We start from the raw sequence: 12,709 nt of genomic DNA, 5'->3' as shown, positions 1-12,709 counted from the left end.
ATGACAGTTTCTTAATTTTGAAATAAAACTTTGACATAAAATGGTAAAACTGAACTCTGTAATACACTGCTACAGCTGGCGGGTAACTCCACACAAAAAACAAATGCAAACAGGGACACCTAGGTGGCTCAGTGGGTTGAGTGGCTGCCTTCAGCTGGGTCATGACCTGGGTCATGATCCCAGGGTCCTAAGATCGAGTCCCTCTTCGGACCTTGCTCAGCAAGGAGCCTGCTCTGCCTGCTGCTCTCTTTGCTACTCCCTCTCTCTCTGCCCCCCCCAAAAAAATGCAAATAGATAAAACCTAGTACTCTTACACTAAACAGTCTGACCATCTTAAGTCCAACAATAATTGTTCATTAGCACTGAATATGCAAATGAGCACTCAAAAATTAAGTTTTAAAAATCATTCCTCCCATATAACTATCCTCCTAACATTAAACAACTATTCTTAAATAAAAGTTGAACACCTAACACAGAAGTAGTAGTATTTTTAAGGGGGCCAACATTTAATCTGACATTTTCCCTTCTAGTATAGAACCTACATTTTATAATAGAAAACCTTGGACTCGCCAGTGTTAGCTGCTGGAATGAGGTGTTTGTCCAGTACATCCAGAATGTCACAACAGATTAACTTTAGCTCAGTCTCAACCTGAAAAAAAGTCAAAAATTGTTTAAGTCTAAGAAACTGCATAAACTATGACATATTCTCCCTCTAGTTTTGAGGAAGAGAGCCACAGTAAACATAATACATTTCTTTATCAAACCTTCTTCCCCACTCTTGATTTAAAAAAGCAGAGTAAAGTTGTCTCCAGGCTATAGAAATTATCCTCCTCCTGCATGCTGTTAGTTTAGTGCTTTAAAACAACCAACCAACCAACCACCACCACCACCACACGGGGCGCGCTGGCTGGTTCAGCTGGTGGAGCATGTTGACTCTTGACCTCACGTTGAGTGTAGAGATTACTTAAAATTAAAACCCTAAAAACAAAACAAAACCCATACCAACAACCTCATGATTCAGCTATAGACCTGAAAGTAACACTAATTACTACTTACTGAGAGCTGCACACTTCTATTAATTAGCATATAAAGTAGAAACTATCGTGTACATGGGGAAACAAAGATTATGGTATTTGGCCAAAAATCACCAATTTAAAGGCCTTCAAGAGGGAGAGCTAGGATTTGAACCCAAAAAGGCTATAAAGCCTAAGGTCACATTTTTTAAGGGATGGAATAAAAATTCAAACCCAGGCAGTCTGCCTCCAATGTTCACATTCCTAACCACTACTATGCTCAATAGCCAATCACTTTTGTGGCTGAGATCCACAGCAGTTATGGCACCGAGAATCTGTATACTAAGTACATATTGCTACTTACCTAAAATTTATCACACTTAAAATGCATACCACCACCCAACACACATACACATCTTGTTTTCTATTTTCCATTAATACACAGTAACACTGCCGAACCTTTCCAAGTTCTTCTTATGCCTTCTGGAACTTTCTTTCCATTGTAAAGAATTCCCCCACTCTCTCTTCTCCTAATCTCATTCTGGTGCTAGGTAAACTAGCTCTTTCCTGAATAAACTACCTCCCTGTGGCTTTTCAAGTGGCAATTACTGCAGGACTAAAAGCACCTTCTGAATTCTGCTAGCTCCCCACTATGACTGGCTGCTATTACTCCAAATGGCTCCCCCTTGGAAGCTCATCCTCTATGTTCCAATTTCTAAGCCTCTGTCATCAGTGGATCTCTATACGCCTTTCATCCATATTCACAGCCTACCTCTCCAATTCCTAATATCAAACCAAGGTATCACACTCATGTTCCTTTCAACAGAGTTCCTTGACCTCAACTACATGACCTTTTTTTGACATTATCCCTAATTGTGTTGCTTTATCCAAGAAGTCTTAAATTATTTCACCACTGGACTGTAACTTCCTTTTTACTTCCTTTATTCCTGTTATTCCTACTTAGGGACACATCAAGACACCCAGCCACTTGAATCTTTCATCTTCCCCCAATTTATCAGTCCCTCTCTTTACTTCCTGCTTCCTTTCCTACTTAGTCCAAATCCCATTCCTGCTGAGACATCAAACTTTTCTACTTACAATCCATATTCTTGTCCCAACATATCTGAGGTTAACGGACGCATTGATATCCTTCTATGTGACCCCACGTATGTTAATCAATCGCTCAGAACCTTAGTTTTCCCATCTATAAAGTAGAACAATAATCTAGTCTTTACAGGGTCGATTAAATAAATACCCTACCTTGCACAATTACATGTACTAATAAATATCTCTCCACTCAAAACAGTGTCCAACAGAGGTAGAGATAATTAATAAACGGAGTTTCTGCTCAGCAGGGAGCCTGCTCCCCCAACCCCCGCCTGTCTCTCTGCCTACTTATGATCTTTGTCAAATAAATAAATAAAATCTTAAAAAAAAATAGTTCTCTACTTGTGTGGTGTTGAAAACTAAACACCCTCTACAGCTTCCAGAGAAAAATTCTTCACACCTCTTTCCTGAAATATTGTATGGCCTACCCTAATCCAGGTAAGTTAAAATGAAAATTCATTAAAACAGAAAAATGTTATTACACATGTATACAACACATGTGCACTAGGCTATGATCCAAAACGTCCAAAACCGGGGCGGCTGGGTGGTTCAGTCAGTTAAGCGTCTGCCTTCAGCTCAGGTCATGATCCCAGGATCCTGGGATGGAGTCCCATGTCATGGTCCCTGCTCAGTGGTGAGCCAGCCTCTCCCTTCCTCTCTGCCCCTCACCCAACTCATGCACTCTGACTCTCAAATAAATAAATAAATAAATCTTTAAAAAGATGTCCAAAACCTGGAGCACTTGGCTGGCTTAGTCAGAAAGAGCATGTGACTCCTATCCAGGGGTCATGAGTTCAAGCCCCACACTGAGTGCAGAGATTAAATAAATAAAACTTTAAAATAAAATATCCAAAACCAGATGCCAAGAAAGCATCTTTCTTTAAAGATGCCCAGGATATGATAATCTTACCATTTGCCGATATTCCCGAATCATTTTTAGTTTGTCTTCTCCTCCCTTGTTTTCTTCTTTCTGTTCAATGCTGCTGATTATTCTCCAGGAAGCTCTTCTAGCTCCAATCACATTTTTATATGCAACAGATAGGAGGTTTCTTTCTTCAACTGTCAACTCCACATCCATCCCTGCTACTTTCTTCATTGATTCCACCATTTCTATAAGGGAAAAGTATAATCAGACCTTACACAAATAAGTTTTGTTATACAATATCCCTTCACGATACATCTTTTTTTCCCTGTCAAGCTAGCGTAAAAAGTCAAGAATTTTAACAAAAATACAATCATCGAAACTAATATGAGTAGGGGTGCCTAGGTGACTCAGCTGGGCACCTGCCTTTGGCTCAGGTTATGATCCCGTGATAGAGTCCCACACTGGGGGCTCTCCTCTTCTCCCCCGCCCCTTCTCTCAAACAAATAAATGAAATCTTTTAAAACACGAGTAAAAAAAAACTAAAAAACATGTCAAAGAAAACAAACTAAAAGCCTAGAATAAGAGAATCAATAATAAAAGATGTACGGAATCAAAACGTCATATACTTCAAAACTGTAATTAACAGTATGGTTTGGAAAGATTTATCTCATTAAATAAGGGAATTAGGGGGGCACCTGGTGGGCTCACATGGTTAAGCATCTGCCTTCGGTTCAGGTCACGATCCCAAGGTCCTGGGATTAAGCCTTGCATAGGACTCCCTGCTTGGCAGGGAGACTGCTTCTCCCTCTCCTTCTATTGCTCCCCCTGCTTGTGCTCTCTTGCTCTGTCAAACACATTAAAAAAAAATCTTTAGGGCACCTGGGTGGCTCAGATGGTTAAGCTGCTGCCTTCAGCTCACGTCATGATCCCAGAATCCTGGGATCAAGTCCCACATCAGGCTCCTTGCTCGGCAGGGAACCTGCTTCTCTCTCTGCCTCTGCCTGCCATTCTGCCTGCTTGTGCTTGCGCTCTCTCTCTCTGACAAATAAATAAACAAATAAAATCTTAAAAAAAAATCTTTTAAAAAATAAGAGAACTAGGAAGACATCTGCCCATTTCCTAGTACAGATAACTGAGTTGGCAGTTTAGACAAAGATTAAAAAGTGACAGGCTCTAGAGGCACCTGGGTGGCGCAGTCAGTTGAGTGTCTGACTCTTGCTTTCAGTTCAGGTTGTGACCCCAGGGTGGTAAGACTAAGCCCTGCGCTCAGTAGGGAGTCTGCTTGTGTTTCTATTCCTCTCCTCCTGCCCCTCACCCCCGCCCAGATCACTCTCTCTCTAAAATAAATAAATCTTTAAAAAAAAAGTTACATGCCCTAAAATATATTTGCTTACAAATAATTTCCCAAGTAAATACAAATAAACTGTATTTCAAAGTCTTGGGAGTAAAGAGCATTCATATAGGAAGCATACACATTTGAGCATCTGGTTAGTCACAAACACAAACCAAACTCATCTTTGGTTTCCATCCCTCCTTCTTTTAGAAGGGCACTGTCCACCTCCTACGAATTCAATTCATCAGCAAAACTTTTGATGGTTCCTATCTGTTACCACTAGGTGGCAACCAAAGAAAGGGGAGCAGATAAATCTTAACCGATCCCCAAGTAAAGGAAAAAATAGGTAACACAATGAAAGTGAGTGGCTCAGTCATTAGGCATCTGCCTTAGGCTCAGGTCAAGATTCCAGCGTCCTGGGATCAAGCCCCGCATCTCGCTCTCAGCTCGCGGGAAGCCTGCTTCTCCCTCTCCCACTCCCCCTGCTTGTGTTCCCTCTCTAGCTGTCAAATAAATAAATAGAATCTTAAACAAAAGAAAAAAAAAGGGCATCTGACTCTTGATCTCAGCTCAGGTCTTGATTTCAGGGCCATGAGTTCAAGCCCCACACTGGGCATGGGGCCCACTTAAAACAAGGGGCACTCGGTGGCTCAGTCAGTTAAGCATCTGACTCCTGATTTCAGCTCAAGTCATGATACCAGAATCTTGAGATGGAGGTATCTCCCTCTGCCCCATCCACTGTGCACGTGTGCACAATCTCTCTTTCTCTAATAAGTAAATAAATCTTCTTTAAAAACTTTAAAAAAATAAAAACAATGCATGTGAATGCAGAGGAAGAACCAAAAACAGCTCAATGAACACTGACCTAATATATTAATGAAAACTATGCTTTTAGAAAAAACTAAGTGCCGTATTACCATATGGCTCTCCAACTTTACTGATTCAGAATCTTTAGTACTAACACCCAAGGATCTGCATTTTAATAAGCACCCTTAGCATACATTAACACTCTAAACATAAGCAATACCACCTTAAGGTATGATGCAGATGGTAACTATATGAAACACTGCTTAATAGTTAAATTATGTGTAATCCCAAGGAAGTATGTTTAAAAAACATCATCCTTTCGGGAATATCAGGAAACTAAGAGAAATGTTAAAATGGTAAGGTCTTTGGCAAATAGTTTGGGAGTTCCTACACTGTTAGAACACCCTAAGACTCAGCAATTCCACTACTAGGCATTACCCCAAAGAAATGAAAATACATCCTCACAAAGACTTTTTACACAAATGTTCACAGAAACTTTATTCAAAATAGCTAAGATGACAACCCAAAAGTCCATGTATACAATGGAATACTACTCAAGAACAAAAAATAAACCAAGGATTCAAGTAACATGGATGAGTTGCAAAATCATGCTAACTGAAAAAAGTAAAGCCAAAAAAGACTGATTCACTTTAAGTTATAGAAAATGGAAAACTATAAAGACAGCAAATTAAGTGATTACCAAGGTATGGAGGTGAAATGAGGGGAGCTTGTGTGCAAAGAAAATGTGCGGAATAACAGAACTGCTCTACTGCAGTGGTTCTACAACTGAACAGATTTATCAAACACTGAATTTAAAAAAAAAACCAAAAACAAAAAAACCACTGAACTGTACAGCCTAAACCTTGAACAACACAGGAGAACAGAGGGAGCAGACCCAACAAGCAGTCAGTCAGAAATCTAAGTATACCTTTTGACTCCCCCTGCCAAAACTTTACTAATGATCTACTGTTGACCAGAAGCCTTGCTGATAATTAACACCTATTTTTGTATGTCATGTGTATTTGTATTATATACTGTATTCCACAATAAAGCAAACTAGGGGAAAGAAATTATTAGAAAGAAAATGCTAAGAGAAAAAATGTTCACGGTATTCACTAAAAAATAAATAAATAAATAAATAAAAATCTGCATTTAAGTGGACCCACACAGTTCAAACCCATGTTGTTCATCAAGAGTCAACTATACATATAAAAGAGATCATATACAAATACTTTAATAAGGTGGATTTTCCTTTTAAGATTTTATTTATTTATGTGACAGAGATAGAGCGCACACGCACAGGCAGGCAGAGCAGCAGACAGAGTGAGAGAGAGAAGCAGGCTCTCTGCTGAGCAGGGACCCTGACATGGGACTGGATCCCAGGACCCTGGGATCATGACCTGAGCCAAAGGTAGATGCTTATTTGACTGAGCCACCCAGGTGCCCCAATAAAGCAGATAGATTTTTTAACGTAGTTCTGGAACATTAAGGAAAGACATATTTGGGGGCACCTGGATGGCTCAGTCATTAAGCGTCTGCTTACAGTTCAGGCCATGATCCCAAAGTCCTGGAATGGAGACCAGCACTAAGCTCCCTGCCCACCAGGAAGCTTGCTTCTCTCCCTCCCCCTGGCTTGTGTTTCCTCTCTCACTGTCTCTCTGTCAAATAAATAAATAAAATCTTAAAAAAAAAAAAAAAGAAATATTAGGAAGTACAGTAGTAAGACCATTAATTCATTTGTGGAAGCCTGAAAGCGTTCCTTTTTTTTTTTTTAATAGTCATGAAAAGAAAGTCTAAATTCAGGGGCAGTGAAGTCGGAAGGTAATTTCAAGCTCACTTCCATACTAGTTTGTATTTCAAAAACTAACAAATTAAACATTCCTCAGAAGTGAACCAGTAAACTTTTCTAAACTGGGCCTAACAAAGCAATTTAAAAAGTAACCTAGCTACACCATTAATCCTTTTAAACTGTAAGACTCTGCAACATTATATATGAAAAAACTATACACAAGTATCTAATACCACCAAAAATTTAACAGTATGTCTCTGGGTACTATTCCAGATAATTTACATTTCCTTCACTTTTCTGTGCTTTAAAATTTTTCAAATTTTTCTTTTTTTTTTAAGAATTTTTTGTTTGTTTGACAGCAAGCACAAGTAGGAGAAATGGCGGGCAGAGGGAGAGGAAGAAGCAGGCCACCCCCACCCCCACCCCACCCCACGCAGAGGAGGGAGCCCAAGGTGGGGCTTGATCCCAGGACTCTAGGATCATGACCTGAGCCAAAGGAAGACACTTACCAACTGAACTACCCAGGCACCCCAAAAATTTTCAACATTCCAACAATATTTTTACAATATGGGGGAAAGAAGAGAAATATATTTAAAGCACTCAATAATACTCTATCCCAGATTAAATTCAGTATTCTCTTCATTTAGAAAGCCAAAAACAGGGGCGCCTGGGTGACTCAGTGGGTTAAAGCCTCTGCCTTCGGCTCGGGTCATGATCTCAGGGTCCTGGGATCGAGCCCCACATCGGGCTCTCTGCTCAGCAGGGAGCCTGCTTCCTCCTCTCTCTCTGCCTGCCTCTCTGCCTACTTGGGATCTCTGTCAAATAAATAAATAAATAAATCTTTTAAAAAAAAAAAAAAGGAAAGCCAAAAACAAGGCAAAGACGACTATGGTACAACTACAGAAGCAGCAGTTGTCCTGTTTTAGTAAATAACAGCTTTACCGATCTGCAATTCACCTATTTAAAATGTAGTGATAGGGAACCTGGGTGGCTCAGTGGGTTAAAGCCTCTGCTTTCGGCTCAGGTCATGATCCCAGGGTCCTGGGATTGAGTCCCGCGTCGGGCTCTCTGCTCAGCAGGGAGACTGCTTCCTCCTCTCTCTCTGCCTGCCTGCCTACTTGTGATCTCGCTCTGTCAAATAAATAAAATCTTTAAAAAATAAAATAAAATAAAATGTAGTGATAGTTTCAGTATATTCACAAAGTTGTGCAACCATTACCACAATCAATTTTAGAATATTTTCATCACTTGAAAAAGAAATACTCCATATCCATCAGCAGTCACTCCCCACCTATCCCCAACTTCCTCAACCCTAGGCTAGGTACCCACCTACTTTCATCTCTATGAATTTATGTCCATTCTGGACATTCCATATAAATAGAACCATATACAGGCATTCCTTGTTTTATTACACTTCACAGAATTGTGTTTTTTACAAACAACATCTGTGGCAACCCTATGTGAAGGAAGTCTATTGGCATCTTATTTCCAATACCATTTGTTCATTTCATGTTTCTGTGTCAAATTTCAGTAATATAAATGTTGTGTTCTGACTGTTCCACTGACCTGCCTGCCATTCAGTGCCATGTCATGTCTCCCCACCCTCCACTGTCCTCTCCCTCTCTTCCCTCGGGCCTCCCGAGGGAAGAGACACTACAATAGTGAAATTAGGTCAATTAATAACAATATATTAATAACACTAAAATGGCCCCTAAGTCAAGTGAAAGGAAGTTTCACAGATCCCTCACTATAAATCAAAAGCTAGCAATGATTAAGCTTATAGTAAGGAAGGCATGCTGAAAGCTGAGACAAGCCAAAAGCTAGGCCTCTTATGCCAATAATCCTCCAAGTTATGAATACAACTAAAAGTTCTTAAAGGAAATGAAAAGTACTTCACCAGCTAACACAGGAATAGAAGCAAACAGCCCTATCATTAATAGGGAGAAAGTTTTAGTGGTCTGGATAGAAGATCACACCAGCCACAACATTCCTTTAAGACAAAACCTAATCCAGAGCAAGGCCCTAACTTTATTATATGAAGGCTAAGAGAGGTGAGGAAGCTGCAGGATAAAAGGTCAGGACAGCAGAGGTTGATTCCTGAGGTTCAAGGGAAGAAGTCATCTCCCTAACAAGTGGAAGCAGCAAGTGCTGATGTAGAAGCTGCAACAAGTTATTCAGAAAATCTAGTTAACATCATTAATGAAGGTGGTTACACTAACAGATTCTCACTGTAATAAAAACAGCCTTATCTAAGACTTTCAGAGCGGAAGAAAAGCCAACGACTGGCTTCAAATTTTCAAAGGACAGCTGCGCCTGATGGCTCAGTGGGTTAAAGCCTCTGACTTCAGCTCAGGTCGTAATCCCAGGGTCCTGGGATTGGGCCCCGCATCAGGCTCTCTGCTTGGCAGGGAGCCTGCTTCCCCCTGCCTTCTCTCTGTCTACATGTGATCTCTGTCAAATAAATAAATAAAATCTTAAAAAAATTTTTTTCAAAGGAAAGGCTGACTCTCTTGTTAGGTAGGAGCTAATGCAGTTGGTGAATTTAAGTTGAAGCCAATGCTCACTGACCATTCTGAAAACCCTAGGCCCTTAAGAATTATGCTAAATCCAGGTGTCTGGCTGGCTCAATCTGTAGTATGCAACTCTTGATCTCAGGGTTCTGAGTTCAAGCCCCACACCGGATGTAGCAATTATTTATAAACACAATCTTTAAAAAAAGGAAAAAAAGAATTAGACTAAATCTACTCTACCTGTGCTGTTTAAGGGAACAAAGCCTGGATGACAGTGTATCTGTTTACAACATGGTTTACTAAGTATTTTTTAAAAATCTATTTATTTTGGGGGGGGAGGGGGAAAGGGAGAGAGGGAATCCCAAGCAGACTCCCTCCCAAGTGCGGAGCCCAACATGGGGCTCAATCCCATAACCATGAGATCAAAACCGAGAGACAGCTGGCTTAACCAACGAAGCCACCCAGGCACGCCAGTTTACTGAGTATTTTTTTTTAAGTCCACTGTTGAGACATAATGCTCAGGGAAAAGAATTTTTTTTTCCTTTCAAAATTTTACTTCTCAATGACAAGGCACCTGGTCATCCAAGAGCTCTGATGGAAATGGACAAGAGTAATGTTTTCACATGCCTGCTAACACAACATCCATTCTGCATCCTGAAGATCAAGGAGTTAATTCTGACTTTAAAATGTTGTTATTTAAAAAATACATTTGAGAGGTGCCTGGCTGGCTCAATCAGTAGAACATGCCACTCTTGGGGTCATGAGTTCAAGCCCCACGCTGCGTGTAGAAATTACTGAGGAAGGAAAAGAGTAAGGGAGGAATTAATTTTGTAAGGCTACAGCTGCCATAGTCAGTCATTCCTCTCACAGATCCAGGTAAAATAAACTGAAAAACTTCTGGAAAGGAATCATAATTCTAGATGCCATGAAGAACATGACTGATGGAAGGTCAATATATCAGCATTAACAGGAGTTTGGAAGATGATGATTCCAACCCTCCTGGATGACTTTGAGGGCTTCAAGACTTCAGTGGAGGAAGTTAATTGCAGATGTGATAGAAACAGCAAAAGAACTAGAATTAGAAGTGGACCTAACCAGGGGTGCCTGGGTGGATCAGTGGGTTGGGCCTCTGCCTTCAGCTCAGGTCATGATCTCAGGGTCCTGGGATCGAGTCCCACATCGGGCTCTCTGCTAGGCAGGGAGCCTGCTTCTCCTTCTCTCTCTGCCTGCCTCTCTGCCTACTTGTGACCTCTCTCTGCCAAATAAACAAAATCTTAAAGAAAAAAAAAAAAAAAAGAAGTGGACCTAACCTGCAGCACCCGAATGGCTCAGTCAGTACAGCATGAGGCTCTTGATCTCAGGGTCATAAGTTCAAGACCCATGTGGGATACAGACATTACTTAAATAAATATACTTTAAAAAGTGGACCTAATCAAAACCAAAATAAGATGTATCACCTGTCAGAATGGCTAGTAGCAAAAACAAACAAAAAAAGAACAAGAAATAACAAGTGTTGGTAAGCATGTGGAGAGAAAGGAACCCTAATGCACCTTTGGTGGGAAGGTAAACTGGAGCAGCCACTGTGGAAAACAGTATGGAGATTCCTCAAAACATTAAAAACTGAAATACCATGATTCAGTTATTCCACTACTGAGCATTTACTTAAAGAAAATGAAAACACTATTTTAAAAAGACACATGCACCCGTTTATTGTATTATTACAACAGCCAAGACAGAGAAGCAACTAAATGTCCATCTACAGATAGATAAAGAAGATATATGTGTACAAATGTACACACATACACCCCTAAACCCTTACAATGGAATATTACTCAGCCATAAAAAAGAATGAGATCTTGTCATCCACAACAACATGAATGGACACAAGAGGGTATTGTCCTAAGTGAAGTAAGACAAAGACAAATACCATGTGGTTTCACCAATACATGCAATCCAAAAAAACAAATGAACAAAAAAGCAGAAACAGACCCATAAATACGGAGAACAAACTGGTGGTTGTCAGAGGAAAGGGATGTTGATGGATGGGCAAAAGAGTGAAGGGGAGTGGGAGGTATGGGCTTCCAGTTTTGAAATGGGTTAAGTCACATGGATGAACTACAGTACTGGGAATATAGTCAGTGGTGCTGTAATAGTGTTGTATGGTGGGGCACCTGGGTGGCTCAGTTGGTTAAGCATCTGCTTTGGCTCAGGTGGGATCAAGTCCCACATCAGGCTCCCTGCTCAGCTGGAAGTCTGCTTCTCTCTCTCCCTCTGCCCCTCCCCAATTGTATGAACACTCTCGAACTCACATGCATGGTCTCTTGCTCTCAAAATCTTGTTTTTTTTTTAAAATATTTATTTATTAGGCAGGAAGAGAGAGCACAAGCAGGGGGAATAGTAGACAGAGAGAGAAGCAGGCTCTCCACTGAGCAAGGAGCCCGATGTGGGACTTGATCCCAGGACCTTGAAATCATGACCTGAGCTGAAGGCAGATGCCCTACCAGCCAAGCCAAATAACAAAATTAAGTGGGCCTGAAGGATGACCTCATGATAAAACTAACAAACAAGAAGTTAGGTTGCTTCTTACGAATAGAGCAAAGAAAATGGTTTCTTGAGATGACTTGGTTAATAAAGCAGCGGCAGAATTTAAGAAGCCCAGCTCCCAACTTTGAAAGGATTTCTACCCTGTGTAAAATGCCAACAAACAGCATCCTGTACTACACTGAAACGGCTCCTGAAAGGAAGTCAATCAATGCAGAAAAACTTCATTGCTGGCACACCTGCCCTAACCTTTAGTAACCACCACCCTGATCAGTCAGCACCCATGAACACAGAGGAAAGATCTTCCATCAGCAAAAAGATGACTCACTGAAAACTCACATATGGTTAGCATTTTTTAAGCAATAAAGTATTTTTAATGAAGGTATGTAAATTTTTTTAGACATGATGCTATTGCATACTTAACAGACTATAGTATATTGTAAAGGTAACTTATAGGCACTGGCAAACCAAAAAATTCATGACTCGCTTTATTGCAATGTTCACTTTATTGCAATAGTCTGAAACCAAACCCTTAATATCTCCAAGTATGCCTGTAATATGTTGTCTTTTATAACTGGCTTCTTTCCCTTAGCATGTCTCTATGTTCACCCAGAGTGTAGCACCTAACAATACACTTCACATTCTACATGGATATACCACATTTTATTTATACATTCACCAGCTAATGGATATTTGAGTTGAATTTTCACTTTTTGGCTGTTATGAATAATACTGCTATACGCG

At 40.4% G+C, this 12,709-nt stretch overlaps 1 protein-coding gene across 3 annotated transcripts in view; it reads right to left on the bottom strand.

Moving 5' to 3' along the window:
- YWHAE (tyrosine 3-monooxygenase/tryptophan 5-monooxygenase activation protein epsilon) overlaps window positions 1–12,709 on the bottom strand; it is a gene marked incomplete at its 3' end in the record, with an annotated part of 58,608 nt that overhangs the window by 8,967 nt on the left and 36,932 nt on the right. For all 3 annotated transcript variants that reach the window (XM_080825900.1, XM_080825901.1, XM_080825899.1), the window contains exons 2-3: window positions 3,031–3,230; window positions 543–649 (exon numbers count right to left, since the gene is read on the bottom strand). In XM_080825900.1, the coding sequence (XP_080682026.1) occupies window positions 543–649; window positions 3,031–3,230 (307 nt within the window). The remainder of the gene's footprint in view (window positions 1–542; window positions 650–3,030; window positions 3,231–12,709) is intronic.

Source organism: Martes martes (assembly GCF_963455335.1).
Source record: "Martes martes genome assembly, chromosome: 16".
NCBI classification, from domain to species: Eukaryota; Metazoa; Chordata; class Mammalia; order Carnivora; family Mustelidae; genus Martes; species Martes martes.
This window is presented reverse-complemented; position numbering and strand designations above follow the sequence as displayed.